The 24941-nt window shown below is 39.0% G+C and overlaps 1 protein-coding gene across 3 annotated transcripts in view; it reads right to left on the reverse strand.

Annotated features, from left to right (window-relative positions):
- Positions 1 to 24718, reverse strand: part of CHST9 (carbohydrate sulfotransferase 9) — an 88616-nt gene extending 63898 nt beyond the window's left edge. The window contains exons 1-3 of one of the 3 annotated variants that reach the window (XM_048289562.1): positions 24120 to 24718; positions 23922 to 24018; positions 17473 to 17681 (exon numbers count right to left, since the gene is read on the reverse strand). In XM_048289562.1, the coding sequence (XP_048145519.1) occupies positions 17473 to 17572 (100 nt within the window). In that variant the 5' untranslated portion in view covers positions 17573 to 17681; positions 23922 to 24018; positions 24120 to 24718. Of the gene's footprint in view, positions 1 to 17472; positions 17682 to 23921; positions 24023 to 24119 lie in introns of those variants that run through there. The other 2 variants (XM_048289561.1, XM_048289564.1) reach the window with 2 other exon arrangements.
- Positions 24719 to 24941: the final 223 nt, after the last annotated feature.

A 24941-nucleotide genomic window follows, 5' to 3' on the forward strand; every position in this document is an offset into this window, starting at 1 on the left:
TTTTCTCCTATATTTCATGGTTCACATCCCTATGCTTAAGATGCAAATTCTGAATTGAAATATTTTTACATCTTCTTTGATGAATCTCCACACATAATTTACAAAGCCTTATATAAATTCCCTTAGACCAACACAAATCTTCTTCCTTATTCATGTATCACCACCATGGTTTAACAGGACATGAAAGATCTTGATCTTCTGCAATTAAACTCAGGGTCAAATGACTCCGCAACCATAATCGACTGATGTTTGAGGTGAAAATAATACAGTAAAGGTCCATTTAAAAAAAAAAAAAATCTGTACAACCTGTAGGAGTAACAGCACGTACTTGAGCAGGAAGAAGAGCACTACCCACTACAGAACTATTTATCTGACCATTCAAAGTCACTCACTTTGGAATTCTATAATCCAGGGCTAAAGGCATTCATCAAAAGTATTTTGGTAGCAACTGCCACGTCATGTCCAGTATCATGTGGGAAACATGTTACAACGAGTTATTGCTCAAATCCAAAATACCTCAAACTTTTCAGACTAAAAGTGAGCTATGGAAGTGGTCTTATTTGCTTAAAGCATAAAAAGCATTACACTGAAGTAAGTTGACATTACCCTCATTTCCATAAACCACTACAGCTACTGACTGACATTTTGCAAATTAAGCAAGAGAGGAGTCAAATTCATGCTGGCATTTCTACTGTCAGGCAAAAAAGTATGAGGAGTGCATAAACCTGCAGTCCCATCTATTTCTTGTCACCGTATCCCTGAGAAGCAAGTGCAGATGTCGCTTTCTCCTCCTATCTGTCTGCATTGCAAATAGGGAAGGCATGATGATCTGTACCTTCTCCAATGGTGTTTTATATTCAACAGCGAGCCTTTACCGTTTCAGAATAGTGCCCACTAGGACAGGCTGTTTGATGGAAACCATCAGGCTAGAACTCATCCTCAAAGCGGTTACCATGTGTTTAGGCAGCAGCTACACTTGTGTTTTTAAATGTACAAAATATCTGAACTTCTTTTTCAGAGATTCAGCAACCTGAAATTATTGCACCTCCTAACTGGATGGCAACCAAAAATAGACCTCTTGATGGGTTCTTCCTCCTAGAAAGTTTACTCTTGAAGAAGTATGTATTTAGTTACAAACATGAGGTTCCTCCAAACAACAAATGCATCAAAGAAAGGAATAACAGAGTGAGATGTCTTATACTGCTTTTGGAAAGCTTTAAAATGTTTGATTAGATCTGCTTTGGAGATTACATAATCTGTAACAGAACGCTGTCTTTTTCTAACTTTCAGGAATTGAATTAAAATGGAATGTGACCTCTATCTAACAGTTCCAACAAAAGACATTACAGTTTCTATCAGAAAATATTACTTAGTAGAATTAAAATAAACCCCTCACAGGCTTAATAAATGATGGAAAAAATGATTTCATTATCAAACTCTCCAACTCATGCTTCAAGAAACTGCACAGGCAGACTTTGCTCACAAAATTCTGAGGACATTTCTTCTCAAGTCAAGGCTTAATCGATTGACGTTGCAAGGTCTCTTTATGGGAAATCATTCTTTAAAGGACAGACTGCAAAATATTTGCTAATAGTCTATGAAGTACTGTAGCTAATTAAAGAAAGTACATTTGTCAAATAAATTAAGTGATACATTACCATTTGCCTTCTCAGTAATCTATAATGCATCTCCAATATATCAGCATGGCTTTAAGGAGCCTTTGTTACAGCTAGTAAAAACCTCAATTACTCTTCTGAAGAAAAGTCTGACATTCTATTTTTTTTCTGTTCTTAATGGGACACTGTACTTAATCTATATATCATAAACATCTTTGAATCAAAAAGTTCCTTAAAAAGCAAATTCAGATATTAAATAAAGTAATTTATCTTTTTATTAATTTTTGCTTTGAAATAAACAAGAAAGAGTCTTATTTTTTATTTGTATTTAGTTTCTACTTTAATAAAATTTATACTTTCCACTAAAAAACTTCCTGAAGTTTTTCAAATTAACTCAACTTTAATCTATTTAATCATTATTCTCCTGGGATGTAAAAAACCCCCATATCCTTACAAAATGATTTAAAACATCTTTACTATTTAATTTTTCATTTTTTTTTTTCAACAGTAAACTCTTGCCAGGAAAATAAATGATTTTTTTTTTATGAAAGCAAATATAGGCAATTGCGTCTATTTAGTGTTTACATAACTTCTCCTAGAGCCTTTCTTTGGCTGGGCATAGAGCAGGCGATAGGGGATACACATCATATAGTCACCCCCAGACATCCATCTAGCTTGTGGGGCTTTTAAAAAGTCGTTAGAGCTAAATTGCTTAAAATTAGTAAAGTTATTTTTCCATTCATGCATCCGTCTCAGCTGAGAAAAATCATTCAACAGTGAGCACTTGACAGCGCAGCCACTTTCTCCATTAATTGTTGACTAAGACAAGAAAATTGAAGTTTTGTCTGCTAAAGTTTAGGCAGCGGTTTCACGGGTAGAACACCCTCAGCTGCTGTCAGATGCTCAGTTTCTCGAAGCTGCAGAAGTGAACTGGCATACCTATACCCGCTAATGACAGACAGCTCTTCTGAGACAGAATGGCAGCAGGTTAGTTCCTCTAAGCAGTCCACAGGGCGATGGCAATAGCTTCACAAACACTGCTTAATCGTTATTCTGCTCCCAAAGGTGTTGCAGCTGATTGATACGCTAAAATTTCATTCTAGATGGTGAGAAAACCCTAAGCTATCACACAATTCTATTTGCTATCCTTACCCAGAAAACGTTTTGCCCAACTCAGACTGTCAGCTCCATTTCTAATCACTGTACAAGTAATATTAAACAAATGTGGCATTTGGAACACTCGATGCTTTATACAAAAAACGCAGAAATCCTCACTTATTTCTCTTCCTTTCAATCTTATACACTAAGAGATGCATGTTTTGCCAAATGCATGGAGAAAATATACATCTAATAAAAATCTAATCATTTCAGTCATGTTACTGACCTGACTGGCAGAGAAGTGAGTTCTGCTTGTTACTCCTTTAAAAAAGATGCTAAACTTTGTCTTATGGGGAAAGTCCTTTATATCTAAATCCCTCTCCCCTCAAACATCTATCAGATCTCTGATCTGCTCTTATGAAAATTTCTCTTCTTGAAAGACAGTTTATTTACACATGTGGGAAGTCAATTCCAGAACAGTCATGACTACAGTTAAATAGATGTCTCCTTCCCTCTTACAAAAAAAAATTATTGAAAACCAACATTCTGCAATTTACTATCAACATTTTGATAGGTACAAAGTTGAAGTGATACAGACAATCATTTCTGACTAGTTTTAGTTAAAGAAAAGAACAGAAAAGTACCAAAAATATAAAAAAGTAGCCAGGATGTTCTGCTGAGCCATTCATTCATTAGTCACTTTTTAATTTTATGATTAGTAAATGACATTCCACAGAAAGTGGCAATGTTTTTTAGTGATCCAATGATAACACATTCTGGAGAATATTTCCATCAAATTAAAGAGCATCATGGGAAAAACGCTACCAGTAGTATCCAGTATTCAATCTGGACTTCTCATCAGAGGAATCTCAGAGGAAAGGCATCAGTTAAGACAGCGCCATACAAACTGACAGAAGAAGGAATAATTCAGGACTACTGAACACACCTCCAATCTAGAAGGCCTCTAAATTATATAACACAAAGGACAAAGAAAATTCTCTGAATTACTGTTATAAACTTCTCTTGTTTATAGTCTAAGCACTGTTTGCAGAGACAATATATGAAGCTTGAGAGACCTTTGGACCTGACCTGATTTGTTGCTTCTTCTTCTTCTCCGCCACAGAAAATTGGCTTCATAAGCCTCTGCTTGAGCTACCTGAAGGTAAAAGTGACCTGATATGTCCCACATGACAGAGGGTGATCACCTCGCTACCACGCTTGCTTGGCTGAAGGAGCATTTCTCTTGGAAACTTACAACTTTCAGGTCTCTACCAGTCTGAACGTCTCCCCTCACTGGTATTCATGGCAGTCTAAGACTAAATCATTAGATCCTATAAATATCCCTCATCCAAAAAAGTATTTATGATTCACTTGATTACACTGTTCTCCTATTCAGAAAAGAAAAATCATAGCAGTGTGATTTGGGCTTTTTTCTTGGACTCGTTGAATGTCACACCACCAAAATTTTAGTTCCTTTTCAGGCTCTGACTTCCCTTCTTTCTGGCATTCCTCTTTCCCCAGCTCACAGCATTACACCATTACGAGGCTTCCACATACAAATGTTTACTGTTGGTTTACATTAGATATTTAGACATAAGATTAGGCCTTGCTCCCTCACAACAAATATTTTGTTTTATTAGTAACTGGAAAAGACTCCTAGATAGGAGTTTCAAGTGAACATTTTTGATAATACAGTATTTGGCATTGCATGAAATGCAAACATATTTATTTGCTCGGTTTTATGGCTATTTATTGAAAAACAAAATGTGACTGTCTGTAGCAATGTAACTACCTGAAACATTACCTCTATGCCACAAACACTTGTTGTGCAAGTGCACTACCACATCAGAGGAAAACAACAAATGTCAAAGAAAAAGAATATCTAGGAAAAAAAGCAGGAACGGACACTTAGGTACTTTCACCTGGTCAAACTTCAGTGTTCCACACACAAAAAATAACTTTGTTAATTCTACTGATCAGATGTAGGATCAGTAAAAGCATCCTCATTCTCTGAAGCACAGATCTTTTTGGCAAAGGGTGATCTTAACATGAGGAAGATATTATTAAATTGCACCATGGAAGGAGACGCTATCCTACAAATCCACCCATTCAAAACCACTACAAACTGCAGTCGCATTAGCTGCTTCCAGATATTTGGAGGGCAAGAAAAGAAATATCAGTGGGAACCAGAGCTCTGGAAAAACCTGAAATGTCAGAATTAGGCAAAACCACGGTTTTGGCCAGGATACTCATAATGAAAGGCTTACTGTGTAATGACAGACTTCCTTAGATGGTGTCTCCAGAATATGATCTTATCATAGAGAATTTTTTAACTGATGATTGATGTGTGACAAACAACATAGTTAAAGGACAAAAACATTTTAGTGATAGGAACTGCCAAGCAATAATCTGACAAAAGTATAATATAATAATAAAAAATATTAACATGTACAAAAAGTATGTAATAATATAAAATAAGTTTAGTGCATTTCTTGTAACAGAAGTCATAACAGAAGGTAGAATTAAACATCTATAGCCTACACTCCTTTCCTATCATCAAGGACCCAGAAACCATTTGCTCTTCTCTGCCTTTTTGTTTCCATTGCTCTTGTTTTTCTATGGCTTACCTCAGGGGATAAACAGTTACAAAGCACATTTTTTAGTGAATGCGTCAGCTTCAAGAAACACATTATTGAACAGAATGAACAAACGGTTTTGGTCCTTTCTTTGGTCTTTGGCCCTTATGGAGAGATGAAACTAAAAAGGTGCTGTGCTACCAGCTCTAGAGTTAGACATTCTGGCAGCCCTCTGACCCAGGTGAAATATGTGGTCCTCAGCCCCAAATGAAAGCTGAAAGGATAGCAAAATTTTGCAAATAAACATCTGACTTCCCCCAAGTAATTAATATGAATGCCTTAAGTGGATATTAGTCCACATGGATTAGCTCATTTAAAATACCAAGATCAACCTCTAACTTTCCAGAAAGGCAGTTATTAATTTGTGTGTGCATTGGTCATCACAGACTAGACTTCGCTTAAACTGCTTCCCAGCTGCATTAAACTGCATTTTATTTACAGAATATTAATACCAGCTGTCCAATATGCACATTTTAGTGGCTGGAGAGTCAAGGCTGAGTCTTCTTGCCAAGAATACCTTGAACCCACCTGTCAGTCACAGCATCTGGCAGCTTTATCTGCATTATATTTATATGTACATCAGTCCTAAACCTGATGCCAATAGAGTTTTGTTATATTGCATGATCAATCATAACTTAAGTGGTAGCACACCTCAGCTATTTGCAGATTAATTCTACCAGAAAGGAATTTCTGCTCAAAGGTTAAATAAATCATGAAGTATTTATACCTCACTGCAACTACCTCAGCCTACATAAGCCCAGTCTCATCCTCCTGTTCGTCTTCAAAATAGGCACACAGAACCAGAAAAATTATAACAGAAAAGAAGTAGGGTGAAATTAATTTTGCCATCTGTAAGAGGATAAAGCAAATTAAAAAAAAAAATCCCCAAAGTCCATATTATTTGTTATATTTCACATATACTTTGTGCTGGCCCCCATCCCATGAAACTAATTTGAAATCCAGAAGCAAAGCCAGGGGGGTTTTGAGATGTTTTTCATTGCCTTCTACCTGCCATCAGACTGCAATAGCAAACCTTTTACATAAAATTGCACAGAGGAAGAAGAAAACTCATCAAATAATTATTGGAAAAAAAATTAGTGTATTTCTTTTACAGTTTGTTTCTTCATTGGATATAATTTATTCGGTGAGCAGTCAGCCAACTCTCACTCTAATGATTTTGATCCTACAAGTAATTTCTTTAGTGATTAGGAGTCTATTCACAACAAATGGACTTTATTATTGCATTAATAATTCAGCAGCTCCCACAGCAAAAGCCTAAAAAAGATGAAAACACATCCAAGTAAATTTCCATCCTTCTACTAGGCTGCCTGACCTGCCTCTTTCCCTCCCATCACACAACATGACAGATTTGGTTCTTCCCCAGTGTCAGAATTTTACATATTTGATGACCTCTTTGAGGACTGCTGGTAGGCAGAAAAGGTTAGACAACTTGAGAATCTTAATTCCCATGGAAATTTCATTTTCTAAGCAAAACAAATATCTGTCACCTTTATTAACAACTGTTCTGTAGAGCTACTTAGCATGAGTGTTTCCAAATAGTTTATAAATCAAGCTGAAGTTCATGAAAAGTCTTGATTCTTTGGCCCAGCATCAAGAACAGAACTGCTTTCTGGAAAGTGCTCCATAATTCTTGACTGCAAGTACAGAATCATTTTAAAGCAATGACATTTAATGAATTATATGCATAATTTTTAAAGTAACAGGCTGCATTTTACACACAATTCAATGTGTGCCATGACCTGTGTCAACAGATTGTAGCCCATTAGTTCTCAGCAGTGGACAAGGCATACTGTGCATTAATGACTCTTTAATGAGAGCAAGAAAGAGCCAGAAACAAAGAAAAACAAAAATAAAATTAATGCATCTATGTATTTTCCTGATTTGTATTGCCAGAATTCACTCGAAAAGTGTAGTGTAACATTTCAATATATTGTAGTATGGTTTTTTTAATGCAGTAACATTATTGCAACAGATTCCACTGCATTATTTGTCCACTAAGTGTTCTTCCAGGAATAAAAAAATTATTTTGCACAGATGAGTGGAGCAGAAAGTGAAATTCTATTCACCCAGTTCTATTAAGATTTTGCTAACTTAAGCTTCTTCTTCTCTGCCATTGTTGCAGAAGTCAAGAAGATGCCAAAGTCAAGAAGAACACATTTGAAAAGTAACAGGGCTCAAGGACATTTGGTGGAAGAAACCAAAATCTTCGATGGCTAGCAGCCATCGAGTAACTAAAGAGCTGCAGTTTTTCATAATCCACTACTGTCTCCAAAGCCCTCTGCAAAGGACAAAGCTGGTGGTCCTTCCCCTGCCAATGCCCATCAGTAGCAGCTTTTTGGCACTCTACTGTTTGTGTCCATCATGAGCACAGACGTGACGTTGTGTCCCCTCCAGGTGAGTAGCTGATCCTCCTGTGAGGGCACAGCACACACCCTGCTGTATGTTCATTCCCTCTGAGATGCTGACAGGAGCAGCCACAGCAGACAGCTTCTCCAGCAAACAGGAACAGTGGGAACCACACTGTGACTCCCAGCCAGGCAGAGAAAACACTGCACTTCCCAGCAAATGGGTGTCTTCATTGGAGATCCACTGGCCCTCATCCGTTAGGAGAGAAAGCAAGACCCTTGTTCACACTAAGGCTTGCACTGTCTGGGGACCATCAACTGCTGCATGGGAGCAGAAATGTACTTCTTAAACAAAACATTATCTCCCACCTTTACCAACTGAAAACATGGTATGGTTATGCAAAGTCAAAGTAACCCCTCATGACATACACCTCTGAACAAGAGAAACATTATGGGGGTATGGCAACAATTCAGGAACAGCTGCTTCCCTCTCTTCCCAGGAAGAAGCTCTTTTAAAAAATTAAAGCAAGAATATAAAGTATAATAAAAACTGTCTTTGCAAACAATGTTTACCATACTTATTATTTCCTGTTAGACATATTTTCTTTCCTTAACAGAGCTATTTTGTGGATGAATGGCAAAGCATGAGGCACTGATATTTTCCTCTTTAACGCAACTGAATGTTTCCAGCTGCAACTAACAGAACTCACGCACCACATCTCCCTAGCTGACCATAATCAAAACCAAACACCTCCAAACCCTCATTTCTTTTGCATATAATTTACTGAGAGGCAATATGCCCATACCCAGGGCCCAGCTACACAACTCTAAACAACCCCAAGTCCACTCGAGCTGATCCTAAGTGCAGGCTTGTATTAAGCCTAGATCATAATATATCTGTCACAGAAAGTATTACAAACCTTTAACAGATTCTTCCCCCATCTATGCCCTTACACATGTCCATACAGCTGGGCAAGTTCTTCTGTTGTTGGACTATAATTTGTACTGAAATGACCTGCTCCATTCCAATCACATTAAATATAAAATCAGTTAACACCTCATCCTTCACCTGGCACTTACCCGCAGTGAAATTTAATATTGGTTCTGATTATTCCTAACCTTAGGCTGCTGATCTTCAGTTACGTTCCTGGATGTTATCCAGTGTCTATGACATGCAGAAGACATCCCCTGAGGTGCATGTCGAAATCTGTGGCTAGTAGGCCATCACCTGTTATGTTCTAGGGCAATGAAATTCTTTGCTAGGAGACAAATTTTGCCTCGCTATCTTTGTTACTTAAGAAAGTCAATTTTCCAAAGCCAAGGACTTTCTTAAGAGCTCCTCCCCTTCTTCCCTCTTTGTTGTCTGCTTGAATCATAGGCGTTTTTGTCCATGGGAACTGAAATCCTTGCAACCATTGACTCAACACTGTATCCCACCCCTGCCATTCCAGAAGCTTCTGTGCTGCAACATCCCTGAAAAACAAAAAAAAATCCCAGCCAACCAACCAACCAACCCAACCAAACAAAAAAGAGTCATTGTTCATTTGGAAAAGTCTAACAGTGACCACGTCTTGGGTTTTTTTTAATCAGCATACTATGGAACTGTAAACAGGAAAATTATTATTATCATTCTCCAGAAAAAAAAAAAGAAGAAGAAAGATGTCTATCATTCCTCAAATATTTTGATAACTCATGTCATTGTCCCTTGTAGATGGTGCCAAGAGACAAAAACTGTGCCCACTCAGCCTGATCTTGCTAGAGGTATGTGCTGTGAATTCCTGGCAGGATTGTGTGATAGAAAGCTGAGAGGTCAACATAAACAAAATCATTTGAAACAACAAAGCTGAGAGGGAAAAACTGTACTTCTATCACACAGCTTTCACACAGGTTTAATAGAGGTCAATGACTGTCTTGGATGTTGTTACCATGGGGAGGCTCTCAAGTGATAAGGAAACAATCATTTTTGGTGGATATGAGTGGGACTGGAAGGAGTGAGAGTTCCGAAAGAATCACTGTAGGCAATAATATTTTCTAGGTTGTACTCGCTGCCAAATATGGCTTTCCAGGCAGTACAGGATGCTGCTGCATATCTTCACTAAATCAAGATCAAACCAATCAAAATCCAAAGCAATGGATGTGTGTGGTATTCTATTCCCCATCACTTTACATCAAGGGAGGCTCATACATGCCTGAGAACGGTTTCATCTATATACAGGGAAATGCTTAAAATACAGCATATTTTTCAGTTTTCTTGAGTAATGAATATTTACTGGTTTACAAAAAGCAGAATCTTTAAGCTGATTTGATTATTGACCCTGACCTTTGATAAAAATGAGTCAATTTGGAAGGTTTGGAAGGGGCTTGCTTGTTTGTTTATTTTAGATTTTGTTGTTGTTTAAACGTAGCATCTGAGAAAACTCAGCTAGTGCTCTCTTCTTTGTGGCTGAACACAGTAACATTCACTCCCACACATATAGCCACAAGGCTCAAGGTTGGAGGAGCTGTGAGGAAAAACACTATGTGCTCATGTGTCATGAATCTTCCCAGTTTCAAACTGACAGATAGGAAATGTCTTGCACAGGAATATGGTAGAATGTAGAAACATTCTTTTTCTTTGAATATGCTATTAACATAAATTTAAAAAAATACAAAAAGTGAGACACTCCTCTGAGGAAGTAGGGACCCAAATTTGAAAGCCCAGCCAATATTTATGCTGCTGTGAAATAATGATTACCGTTAAAAATAAGAAAGAACCAAAAATAAAACCAGGTTTTTTCACATTAAAAAAAAACCAAAGGCACTTCTCTTCTTCCTTGAATGTTTTGCTCCTTGATACAAATCATGTTTTTTTTCTAGCTAAATCATACACATCTGTCAGACATTAACTCCTTGTACACTGAAATGGCTCCTATTACTTGAAACCTGTCAGCCTCCTGATCTCTAAATGCTTGTTTCACACACATTGCAATATGCTCCAGAAATATCCCAAATTAACACCAATAACCTGTTTACAGTAAGACAAAATGAGTAAAATGGAAGAAAAAGACAGAAATGAAGGCTCTAGAATGTGAATACAAAAAAAATGGTTCCATATAAACTCATTCCCATGTATCCCAATAGCTGACTGTGGTAAGAAGATAGGTTTCCATCTAAAATATTTCTCCTACCAGCAGTCTCTACTCCCATAAAAAGAAGGAAAATAAAGGGGATACTTTAAACAAATATATATGCATACCTGTATGTATATACACACACTTAAAGAACAGAATTTTCAATTTAATTCCAGTAAGAAACCAAAGGTTTCCCTTTGAATTTTGCAGAGACCACACCACGTTTTAACAGGACTGTTTGTAATCAAGCAACATATCAAAGCACTTCAACATCAGACACAGAGGTAAGCAGTCTTAAATATACTGCAGCAGTCACCACTTGCTCTTCTGAAAATGTGCAGTGCACGTAAGGAAAATGGAACAAGCCATGAAAAGGAAAACATTCATCTTTTCATCATCGTTTCTAGAGAGTAAATTGTATGAGGAGCAGCTGAGGGAGCTGGGGATATTTAATCTGGAGAAAAGGAGGCTCAGGAGAGACCTTATCACCCTCTACAACTGCCTGAAAGGAGGGTGTAGCCAGCTGGGGATCAATCTCTTCTCCCAGGAAACCAGCAACAGAAAGAGAAGACATAGCCTCAAGCTGTACCAGGAGAGGTTCAGGTTGGACATCAGGAAGAATTTCTTCATGGAAAGCATATTTTAGAATTGGAACTGGCTGCCCAGGGAGGTGGTGAAGTCATCATCTTGGAGGTGTTCAAGAAAGACTGGACATGGCACTTAATGCTATGGTTTAGTTGACAAGGTGGTTATTAGTCAAAGGCTGAACTTGGTGTTTTGTACCACCAGAATGTGGAAGTTGGAATTTCTTCGAAACCAGAAAGATTTCTAAAATTAAATGTGATTTAGCTATAGGACTGATAAAAATAAAATGAATGAAATGCAAGATGAAAATGAACAAACAAAAAATGAATGAAATGGCTGCTAAACAGCCAGACCTGGGAAGAATATCCTCAGAAACAGATAAATACAGCCTTGAGTGTTATAAAATATGAAATTTTAACATTTTATTCTTAAAGCTTCTGGGGTTTGCAACTGCTGAAGACAAGGTGATACTCTACAATCAGTAGCTCAGAAAACCATCTTCTCTTATATTTAACTTTTACTTGTGTTTTTAGACCATTGTGGTTTGAGAAAATATCGATTTCACCTATTTCTTAATAGCTTTTTTTCCTGCAAAGGCAATTGTTCTCTCCCTACAGCTTCCATCTACTGAAAACTGGGGCCAGGGGGAAGAAGGAAACCCATTCTATGTTATATGGAGAAATTAACCGAATAAAATTTTGTAGCATTTCTGGGATTTCAGTACCTCTGCAGTCGTTAACCAATCAGCATTTACTGATCCTATTGAACCCTCTTTCTTTTGTGCTTCAATCCAATAATGGGGTAGATTTTTAAAAAAGCAAAGAAAGAGAAACAATTTACACAAAACCCACAGCATATTCCAACCAGAAAGGTAAAACCTAAGTACCCTCAGGCTCATTAGAACAGCCTCATTAGTAGCTGGGCATTGTAAACCAGCAAGAATTGTTTGCCATACCAGTGATGCTCTCCAGAAGACTTAAAAGACTCCCATAAACCACCCAGGACTTTGACAGCAGAAATATTTCAATGGTACTAGAAGAATTAAATTATTCATAATTAATAACCATTATTGAGCAGTGTTTTTTTCTTCTTTATTTACAAACCTGTTTTCTACAAATATATTACTTTGAGGTATTTTCTGAAGATTAATTAATAAAAATTATGACTTCTATGAAACAGTTGCCTTTGCAATTCATTACTTATGAACTATTCTTTAAGACACATCAGTGTTTCTTCACTTTAGACAAAGTTTAAATAAAAATCAAGCCAAAAAACCAAAAAAGAGTAAATATTATTGTGTGTACATACACATTCAATTGCTAGTTAGAGTGTCAAGGTAAGGAAGAAAGTCACTCCATGGACTCAAAAAAATTCACCAGATTACTAAAGGACCCAAAAGACCCCCTTGGATTACCAAATCTGGCAAGGTGGGGAAAAAAGCCCACCTGTTTATGCCAAGGAATATGTAGTATGGATACAGCCTAGGTGGTTACAACAATAGCAGACTAAATTGTGAAAGCTTGTGCTAAGAATTGCATGAAAGCTCATGGAATTTAAAACTTATTTTAAATTGTGATTTTTATCTGAATTTTTATTTTGTTTCTTTACAAAAGAAGACCCGTAGCCTGAGAAATGAGTGTAAGATCTGGGTCATGAACGTCCTCAGGAGGTAGATGCACAAATTGCTGGAAAGCACATGGACTGCGGAAGGATGCCTGGGCAACCAGTGATGCTACAAAATTGACATCCTGCAAAGTGAGGAGATAGCATGCAGAAAGATCTCAGTACCCTTAAGGCGAGATACAAAACTGCTGGGAAAGAGAAGATGCAGACTTTTTCACCCTTGAGAACCAGAAATCTATGGCAGGGCAGTGCAGACCTTAATTAGTGGAAATACTACACTGTTCTTAAGTAGTCCTTCATAATCATGGACTTACTAGGCACACTTCACAACAGAAGAAATACACAAATTTTGAGGGAAGGGAAAAACCAATACATGGCAAAAACTCAAACAACAAACCCAGCACACAGTTCTAATCTCAAAGATATTCTCAGATTATTTTGTACTCATCAGTCACACTAAATCACAACAGTCCCCCTAAAAACAAGGTGTTTCAAAGTACAAAATTAGAATAACTATCTTAAAACTCCAATTCAAATCTCTAATATTGCAGGATTAAATCACAAGTGTCCTTTGTACCCCACAACCACTTAATTCAGGTGATTCATGGTACAGAACTCAACATCAGCCCTGGAAGGCCCAGCAGTTTGCTTCCCCTGAATAAGATTAACAGTGCTGGAAATTTCTAAGCATGTCATAAATAGTAATTGCTCCTTAATCAGTGCCACAATATTTGATGCTTGCACTGCATAATTCAAGATGGTATGGAGAACTGTCAAGTAAAGCTGTAGGATCCAGCTGAATTCACGTCAAGCTTCATTCATGTATGTGAATTTATATACAAGTGGATATATTTATATATGGAGAACATGAAGGGCTCCATACATATTGCATCATGTTGTCAACTAAATTTTCATCCAGAAGAAGTCTGTATGTATTGATGCTCACACCAGTCTATTGACAAGTTTGTTCCCAATTACTCCACCGAGGTGAACTGAAGATACCCAACAGAAGTAAAGATCTATCATCCTGTCTTTATACACTCCATGCCCAGAGCCAAACCAAGAAGCTCCCCTGTTCTCTCAGTCTGCTAATGTCTCTGAAAAGCCATCAGAGAGGACCACCACGTAGCTAGCAGCTGTTTCTTAGACATCTCTAAATGAAAGATTTTCCATTTTTTAAGGTATAGGGATGATAAATATGACTAGAAATAATCTGAAGAGTCCAAGCACAGTGGGAGGGAGCAGAAGACATGGCTGTGCTGAGAGGTACATCCAGCTGCTGAGCCTGCAGGTGCATCTGCAGTAGATGGACAGAATGAAAAATTAGAGGTGTTCCTGGGCTGGATACATTTGAGTAATGAGGGAAGTTTGTAAAAGTAAATCAGAGAAAAACATGCTTAGATAAGATCAGTCTAGAGCAAAATAAGACAAATGGGACTCAAATCGCAGTTGAGATCTCAGAGATGTGAAAAGCAAGTAGAAATAAGAGATCCAAAAAGAGAGAAAGCAAACTATGAATAAAAACTCGCATTGGATATAGGGTGAAAAATTATGAGTAGCTAGAAAAAGTAGCAATAAGAATGGTGAGTGTGAAAGAAAATAGTCCAACTTTAATACAGTAGGACAAACATTAAAAAGGAAATGGAAAACTACCGTATAATTTTCCAGTTCCCCCCAAAAATCTACATCTGATTGGGAATAATTCACACCACAGTTAGGAGAGCCTGAGAAATAAGCATGAACATTACAAACAACAACTGAGTAAAATTCACTATCTTTTCCAGAAATTGTGATTTATAAAGGCTCCAGATATTCAGAGGAACAGGGTGGTAAGGAGAAGCATTTCACAAGTGCAAAATAGACACTTTCCTAAACTCAAACACATCCAACTTTCCATCCCTTCAGCAACCAAATGCAAACATGAATGCTGTAGGTCTTGAGCAGGGCACCGTGGAAGATAAAAATAGTTCTGCCTACAACAAACACTTGTCTCTACAGGCTCGTAGCACGGCAATTGAGAAGCATGAGGCGCACTTTCCATTTCCGAATAGAGCATCGCATCACATACTCAGCCACTTGCAGATTAAAACTAGCTGTCTTACAGCTGTGCAGCTAGCGAGGAGATTAAAGGAACGCATAAAATCCTTGCAAAGATACTTGTCAGTTTAGGATTCTCCAGATACAGCTCATCCCCAAAAAAGCCACAGTGCACAACACATGGCAATATGAAAAACACAGCAGAATGGGGGAAAAAATAGATGGCAAAATGCCCATCCCGAAACTTATGTATATTGTGAATATGCAAATATGTTTTATTTCATATTGACTCTTAAACAGCATACAGGAGGGGAGCATTAGAGAATTGAGCTGCAGAAGGTTTAGGGGAGATACAGGTGTTTGAAATAAAAAAGAATGGCTCCTAAAATGTTAAGTTGGAAGAAGAAGCAAGAGCAGACACCAAAGAATGAGTTTTTGCCATGTTCTTGTCAACGTGCATGACCACATACCTTCTCTACTGCTACTGTAGAGAATGCCAAAATTCTTTTTTTTGGATCTTGCTGAAGTGCTGTCACAACAGCAGTCTAATGAGGTAAAAGGGCACTCAGAACTGCAGTCACACTTTAAGCCCACGAACCATTATTTTCTGATAGTTTCCATTTTATTAAAGAAATGTTTCCACATGGAAATGACATGTGTGCAAGGAGAAGCCTCTCTCCTGAAGAAGATTATAGTAATATATCAAAGAAAACCCCAAAGAAAGCATCTGGTTGGCCAAAAGAACAGAGTATTTATTTTATTTTTCCTGTTTCTTTTTAATGGTAGAGAGATACATACAAAAGAAAGGAGTCAAAAAAACCTGCAGTGAGAAACAGCAACAAGGAGCAAGGAAAGAAAGGTTAATTACAGCACAAGAAAAGATGCGAGGAATGTGAAGAATGTCAGCAAGTAAATAAATCAATAATCTACAGTCATGATCTACATTCCTGAACTACCTTGAAAGCAAGGATATCTGCCCTTAACATTCCTGACAACAGTAGAGATTTTCAAGGAAGACCCCCTCCTGCTTCATGCTCAGTTTCTGCCAGCACCCTTCTGTCAACAACTGATTACAAGGGAACGTTTCCAAAGGGAGCCTGTATTACCTCTTACGAAAGTTTTGTTAATACAAGCTTGTGAATACCTTGGGACAGCCCAGAAAAACTAACAAGCCAAAATTCATGATGTGATCATTGCACTTAGCTGAAAAAAACCTCAAGGTCACTGTCAAACAATTGTAGGAATGATGCACTAGATTTCCCCCTCAACACTGCTCTCTAAAACATACTGGAGTCTAGCAGCTCGTATGGAATAACAGCACAGATCAATAAAGCCAGAGACTAATGTGGTTTTACAGATGTATTTCTTCACAATGGTATCAACATACGATAAAGTAAGAGTTTTACAGAGGAAATGAAAGCTGAGTGATAGAGACAAGAGGATCTAAAAGTCAAGACTTAATAAGTTGGAAACAAACAAACAAAAAACCACTGACAAAAAACCCCCAAGCAAATAAACCAACCAACCAACCAAAAAAACCACCAAAAAAACCCAACCAAAATCAAACCATGAAAGCAAAACCCTAACTCCCCAGTACAAGTATACAAGTAAAATTAAGGATATGCCTTTGATAAGGTGACATAATAGAAGTGGATCTGCAGAGCAAAGCCATGGCTGTTAAGGACCTTACTGACGCCCACCCCTTACACATTTTGTGGAGGGTTACTTCAGATTAACTCTAGACTGGTCCCATGAAGTGAGCTTCCAGTAGGGGTTGAGGTAAATATCCTGGTTTAGTTTTGTCCATAAAAGAATCTTGATCAAGCTGGGGTGCAAACCAAAATACCATAAATGGGGAACAACAGAAATACCATTCAGAAGTATAATCCTGAGCCAATGCTAACAGAGATTTACCTGAAGTTGCAATATGACTCTGATGCTACATATAAAAAGTCTTGTAGGCTCAGTCTCAAACAAACAACACCAAAAAGAAAGGGAAAGGATGATTCCACAAGCACTGTTGTTTAGAAGACCATTTTTGTCTATAAAACACAGCAGTAATTCTCCAAAAATTGCTTTACCATACGAAATGTAATGTACAAACCCCACAACAAATCATCATAGAGAATTATTTCTAAATTGGACGTGCAGAATGCTTTTGCAACACTTGCTTTTGCAAATGAAGCTGATACAATACGATTAGGTAGCTGGGGGCATCTTTTCATGTGATTGAAGAAATTTCTTAATAAAGTGTAGCAATTAAAACAAGACTATTTTCAAAGCCCTTCTATTGCCAAAGGGGGGGACTCTACCCCTAACTGTCCTCAGCAGATTTTACGGTCATCTTAAAATAATAGATGCAATTACATTAAAAAAAAAAGAGAGAGAAAACTTGGTGTACCTGTATGTTGTCCTTCAATCCAAGCTTGCAGATACATGAAGAGGAGTAGACCAGCTACTCCAAACAGCAGTACAGACACGAAGACTTGTCTTAGGTTCATGACCCTATAAGGGGGCTTCTTTTCAACTTTCAGAAGGACTCATTGCTCACTTTCCTGAAGTTTTCAGCATGCCTGCATCTTCTTTGGTATCTTCCCCAGAGACAGCAACCTGGAATAATAAGAGAGGGAGTTTGTTCTCGTGTTACATTTTTATTCTTCACCAGAGACTGTGTAAACAGCATACTATATACAAGCTGGAACTCTCACAAGCTATTACATTCAATGCTTGTATTTCTGCTCACAGTCTTGATGTTCTTTCTACCCCCAGACGAGTTCCAAGCAGATGTGTTTCTCGAAGTGGCTGAAAAGACCATCCCACCTCCAGAACAGCAAACATCACCTGCTGCCATAACAGAGGGAGGTGATGACCCAAAGGAGATCATTGAGTGTCACACCAGTACCCCACTCTGCTCACCAACCATCACAGCTGGGAAGCTATAGCAAGCAGCTGGAGCCTCCCAGGTGGCTGGGTCACACTCCAAGAGGCTGCCAGCCCCCTGTGATGGGCAACCCAGCACCTCTGTTTCTGGACTGTATAATCATGTGCCCCTAAGGATGGATCACCCCACGATGTGATCACTCTGCTCGCAGAGCCTCGGCATCGGTTCAGCCTGCACATCGAGGAGTTATACCATGATGTTCACCCTCAAATAAATCCAAGTTTAGTTTTGCAGGATTAGGAAATGTTGGCATAAGATGGTATCAGTAACACAGCAGAAAATGAATTAATGGATCATCTTTTTACTCAGCTGTTTTGCTACATGGAGAGGGACTTGTCAGGAACTCAATTCTTGCTACTAAGTTTAATGGAAATGAGCTCAAATGTAAAAACTTATCAAAAAGATTACTTTCTTGTACAGCAGTGGGCCCAGAGGAAGTAAGTAATTTACCTGATACCCTGCACTTGCCACAAAGGGGCCATAAAATTCATTTTATAACATCAGAACATGAAGACACTGTGGATCACTAGAAGACAACTCCCTAACCTGAATGAGAATGTGCTCAGTTTGAAAGTGCATTATTAGAAGCTGAAGAGCAGTTGTTGGAACTGGCCTGCACAGGAAAAGAAAATGCATTAAAACTCAGCATAATGGACAGCCTTGTCAGTGCATATGACAGAAATGTCTGATGAACTACCACAAAGAATGCTAGGAAAGACTCAAGCTTTTAAATGAATACAGCCTACTGGAAGATATTTGAAATATAAAACGGTTGAACACACAGAAAAAGAAAATGCAGGCACTTAACAATTATTCTGAATCATACAAGTACTCCATGTTCCACAAGTTTGTATTTTTTAATAACTCAGCACTGTTATATCTATAATTGCTGAGTTTCTAAAAATACAGTACACATAAAGCTTAGCAGGAACTCCCATTAAAAACAGCTGTTGAATGAACAAAGTAATTACATTAGAAAGACAAAAAAGATTTCAAGAACAAGAGAACTGTTCAGGACGTTTCAGATGTTTTTCCAGTTCCGTGCCATTAAACTATATACTTCTCTTAAGCACAGACTGGCCGGCAGAAAATGTAAGCCACAGTTTAAATATTAATCATTTTATGTGTAATTGTTCCATAGAAGACAGATAGCTAGACTTTAACAGAATGTAAATGTTCTGTCTGAAGTCTTTTTTGTAAGGGTCATGAAGCAACTGGTTTGAACCAGGCACATGAAATGAAGGTGAGAGAGGCTTTATTCCACTTTGGCCTTTCTGCTTTGATTCTACTGAGAGAGAATTTCTTACGTGTTATATACAAGAACCTGTTTGTGGCTATTGTGGTGATGCACAGTGTTGGAAGGAAGCTATGAAGATTGGGCAAAACCAAAGAAAATGCTTGGTGAATGCTGTGAAATGGTTTTTGTATAGGTATGGGTAGTGGAGCCTCCTTTCACCCAGCTCTTCATTAGCTGTTATCACTTGTACCTTCCTCTCCTACAGTGCCTTCTCTCAGCACTCTCAGATCTGCAATCTTCTTTATCTATGCTACAAGGCTACTTAGGTCTTTGCACCTAACTTCAGTGCTGCAGCAAATGCACTGTTTGCATGTCTTCAGAAGTCACTCTGCTAATGAGACAGAGGCTTCCCAGTGTAAGCAATGCTTCAAGAGCCACTAGTCATAGAACCAGTGAATACAAACCTCTTCTGTTTTCCCACAAACAAAAGCCATGTTGTTCATGTAACAGGACATTGAGAGCAGCTGGATTAGGAGGGAAAAAAGGCAGCAAATAAATAAGACGTGACTGTCTGAATAAGAATCTTTGAAATTAATTACTTAAGTTGGAGGTACAAGAAAGCAGGAATCAGTTGCTTGCTGTTTGGGATTCACAAGCTCCTCTCATAATAAAAAGGTGAGGAATCCAGACACACACAATGACAGTGCATGCCTCCAAATAAGCCCACTTTTATGATGTTGTTACTTTTTTCCATCTCTGACTACACAAACCTCCCATACATTTAGCCCTTCTTTCTGAAAAACAGTGTCCTTGAGTGGGCAAGAAAAGCTTTCTCAGGCCACATGGATGATGCTGAAAGCAAAGTGTCTCATACCACATCTCCATGAACATTTCTGACACATGTAGGCTGGCACTGCTGCTCTCTCCAGCCACTTGCTCTCATCCTCCCTGACTGCCCAGCTCTTGCCACCACCATGAGGGCTTACTGACCAAGTTTAACACATTACAGCCCACAAAGAATTTACCCAAGGGACAGTGGCAGTCATTTTTCCTAGAGCAGGAGCCAGTATCACATACATCCGTGACCCATGACAGCACAGGATATACAGCTCACCTTGCCCAAACACCATCATGGTTGCATGCAGCACCATCTACAAGCCTTGAAAGGTGATGATGCAGATGTATAGTAAAATAAGGAGCACTATTAAGCAATTTAATTTGTTAATAAGAAAACAGATGTTTTTCTACTAGGTTAGTTTTGGTTTTGAGTGGAAAGAAGTTTGTAAAAGGAAACAGCAGTTCAAGGTAGTTTGTTTTGTTTTGTTTTGAGCTACCAAACACACCCTAAGGCAAATTCACTCCACCATCACAGTCACTACAATTAGCTTTGTATCAAGAGTTTACATGCTGCTTCCAATTAGTTTAATTTATTTAAATTTAATATATATGAAACTGTATTCCTCATTTACATATTGGCTAAGTTTTAAGCTTAAACAAGAGTAACACTACTTTTAATTAAGATTACTGATTTTAGCTCAGGTTAGAATCTAAATACATCAAACCAAACTCTTCTGCTACCTTTTAAGATTTTAAAGGATTTTCAGCTTGAATGAGTAGTTTAATTTATTTAATACAGTGATTTGTAACCCACATATGAAAAAATTATAGTGACATTTAGAAAAGTCTGTGTCTGTGAGTCTTCTAGTAGAACTTGAAAAATGGCTGCACAACACTGACAAATTTGCTCCTTTTGTATTAAAAAGCAACCGTCATGGATTACACTCTCAGGCATCCTGGGCAAGAGGAAATACCTGCAAATATTCTTTAGTCAAGATAAATGTTTTCTTGTGGCTGTGAAGAGCCAAGAAGCTGTTACTTTCAACCCAAGTATTTTTAAAAGAGATCAGCCATATACAGACAGAAGTTCAGCATCCCTGCTTAAGCTGTCAATCTTTTTTTTGCTCCCTGTTCTGGGCAACGTGGCTCCCCTGGGTGATACCTGGACCATCCTGCTGGGTGGCTCTTGCTATAAGGGAGCTAAAGTAGCCCGAGAAACTGCTCTGTGCCTTACACTTGTGCTGGACTAGATTCTTGCTTTTGCCCAACATCACCCCCATCTCTTTGGGATGTATGTCCCATGTGTTTCAACTGAAGCCACACACCCCAAAATTTCAAGTTCTTTTGAAGAAACTTGAAACTTGAAGAAACTGGAGAGACACTACTGCGTATCCTTTTCCATCATGGAGAAGCAGTAAGTCTGGCAGATAATAGCACAACGTGCCTTAGATGACAAACACAAAAAATATTTAGAATTTTTACGGGTCTAGAGTCATTTACTTCTGAGTCCAAATTGTTTAGCAGTTGTCAAATATTAAGAATTTCAAGAATCCTCATTCCACTGATATAAAATCCTTGCATTTTCCCCATTGTGTTTTGGGTTCAAATAGGTATATTCCTGTACAAGGCCAACATAAGCAACTGAAATAACACAGCCACCCAAAAATGGGGAAGAGTGCACCTCCTGCTTTTGGCATGATTCCTCCTTTCAGTACATCATCCAACTTTTTCTTCCTTGCAATCAAATATACCTGCAGCTGAGGAGAGGCACCTCAGCACTCAGGTACCATTCTGGCTCCTTCCTATTCTAGACCACACAAAACCAATGGCATCTGGTCAGTATGTTTGACTAACTTTAGATTTTCTTGCCACTGTGACCCTCACCATCACCTAGTTCCAAAATCAAGAACATATAAACGCAAAACATTAGGTTGCCTCAAACTATTTAGAAACCTTTCTTTTTAATTTCAGCTTTTTTTTTTGATTCACCTGGAAAAAAATAATATCAAGAAGCAGGGTTAACCAGCAAAAAACAGATGAAAAATCCCAGACAATCTTTATAATGGTCAAAGCATTCATATTACTGTGGGATACCACAAATTCCCACCCACTCAGTGTCTCCTTAGACACAACTGAATTAATGAAAACAAAATGAGAAAAAGAACACAGAAAGCTACTGCAACTGCACAGTTTTGTTGTTTTTTTTGTTTTTTCATTTTCTTCCCTCCTTCCTTTTTTACCTCAAGAAGCACTACATTTTGTGATACCTCCACTGGAGTTATCATGGCAAGAAAATCTTGCAGTGAGGAATGTTGTGCTGGACACTGGCCCAGACTACTTTCAGCTCACTCAGTGGAAGTAGGCAAGGATATCTTCTCACTTCAACGCTCCCCCTCCTCCCTCACTTCTCATCTGTTAGCTCATGTCCCACTTCACACGCAGATGATCCTCCAGGATCACCTTTCCACTGTCCACATCTCATCTTTCTGGCTTCACAACAACTAGCACAAGGCAGAGCTCCAGCTCTTAACAATGCTCACACAGTTCCTCAGATCAGGCAGTGCTACTTTTCATTCTGGTTTATTACAAAGGCTGCTAGAAATAAACATTCAGTATTTACTATTTTGTATCTCCAGCAAGTTACGCTGTTACGGCTGGGTGAAGGCAAAGGCCTTACAGAAATTTGAAGTGAGTAAGAAGATCAAGATAGTCAAATAGTGGTGCTGAGAAAGTTCGTAAAAATTAAAAAACTGAACCAACCAGCCACTCATCAAACACCCCCCAGAAAAAAAGCCAAACAACAGCACCCAAAAATCACCGCAAACCAAACCAAAATTCCCTTTAAGTAGATTTCCTATCCATAGGAATTTACTAGGGGGATACAAACATCATTACAGGCCCACTGTTACATCAGTCCTGCTGACACCTCAGCAACTTCTTCACCTGAAGAGCTGCTTATAAGAAGGCTGTGTTAAAGTGTAATTGAAGACACCATCTGGCCTGCCCAACTTTTATTACTGGCAATAACAGAAGATTACTACCTACCAACATTGCAAATCAAGTTAAGAGAATTCAGTTAGAGCTCCATAAGACACAAATAATGAAATTTTTTTATGAAATGTATAGGGATTTCTCCTCAAAGGAGAGATCTGTTTTTATCAAAGTGAGCATTCTTCACTCACCCACTGCCAATTATGAAACAATAAAGCCCCGCTTTATTTTTTCAATATTATGAAAAAATAAAGCTTAAAAATTTGAAATTTTAACAGCAGTCAGGAAATTCCAAATATCGACATCACCAAGGCAACTTCTCACCCAGTCAACCTGTACGTATTTAACATTTTTCAACTCCACTCTCCCTTGTTACATAGAAGACCACAATGTTGTTATAGCAATTACATTTTGTTATAAATGCACTTTATAGCATACAACATATTATACAAAATTAATAACATGGCGAAGAAAATATGGTTTTCATTTGATTTTGCCATTTTAATCTATTAACATCATTAGTTCATCATTATCCTTTTGATATACTTCCAAAGAAAAAATATCAATTTAATGAAACAATGGACGTAAGCAAGGCTCAGTGCTTCTGAGAACACGTGCACCACTTACCTGGTCCTGCTTCTGAACCATAAATCCTACTAAACTTCGGACCATGTTGGCTTAATGCACATAGCAACTTGCCTCAAACACTTGTAGGTTAATTTAAAGCTGCAGTTCTAAACAAACAAAAGTTATGCTTGTGTTAAGAACATATAAATGCCGAGTTGCGCTACCCATGTGTATGCAGGTTGACACATCAGCATCACGGAAAGTTTTGGTTACTTACGGAGAATAGAGAAGACACAGAAAGCATCAAGTTTGCAACTTCACCAGTTCACCAGGATGCTCAGTTCCAAGGGTGTCATCCTACAGCTGCTGGACATCTCACTCCAAAAAGGAAAAATCATTATTATTAATAACATTTCCCAGTCAGGACCGAAGGACCTTAGCAGAAAAAGACGAGTTCGGCATGCTTAGGTCTTACCTGTCTGAAGCACTCCTGGGAGTCAGTGAGCAGTGCCATGGAAGTCGCCAGGATTTTGGAAAGTTAAACAAAAACACTGCTCGCAAGACAGAAACTTGATTTCTCTCAGTCTTCTAGCAGGATTGTAGGTGGGATTTCTTCCCACTCTCAGGATAAGGAACGTTAGCAAAAGGACTGTGTCAAAGCCAGATCTTCCCTTTTCTGAACTGTTGAAATGACACAGTCTTGTTTACGGACTGCAGGGAACCGAGGTGCTATCAGCATGCCAACAAGACTCGCAGCCTGCCCCAGTCATTCACTCTACTGCTAGAAAACGCACAGGCAAAATACCAGCCCATTTTTTTATTCTGGAGACGTGCCACGAATTCCCGATTCCCGGTGTGTGACGACGGAGGGGTGTGTGTGGGTGTGGGGAGTCAGCAGAAAAGTTGCTCGGCGTGCGGAGCGCAGCCCCGCGCGGTGCCGCAGCTGGGGCTCTGCCATCCCCTCAACTTCTGGGGACGCGCCGCGCCCCGTCGGGGCCGCTCCCGGCGCTGGAGCCCCCTCTCCTCGGACACGGCAGGGGCCGGGGCTGATCCTCGTCCCCCAGGGCCGGTCCGCCGTGCTGCCGCTGCCGCCGCCGCCGCTGCCGCCGCCGAAGGTCCCGACGCCCCGGGGCTGGGCGGTGCCGGCGGGGAGCGGCTGCTGCCGGGGCCGCGGAGCAGATCCCGCCGCAAGCTCGCCCACCCTCCCGCTCGTCCCAGGTGGGTGCCCGGCGGCAGCCCCTCACCTGCCCGCTGCTCCCGGGAGGCGCTTCCACAGCGGCGCCTACACACAAAGTTT

Source organism: Corvus hawaiiensis, chromosome 30, assembly GCF_020740725.1.
Source record: "Corvus hawaiiensis isolate bCorHaw1 chromosome 30, bCorHaw1.pri.cur, whole genome shotgun sequence".
Classification (NCBI taxonomy): domain Eukaryota; kingdom Metazoa; phylum Chordata; class Aves; order Passeriformes; family Corvidae; genus Corvus; species Corvus hawaiiensis.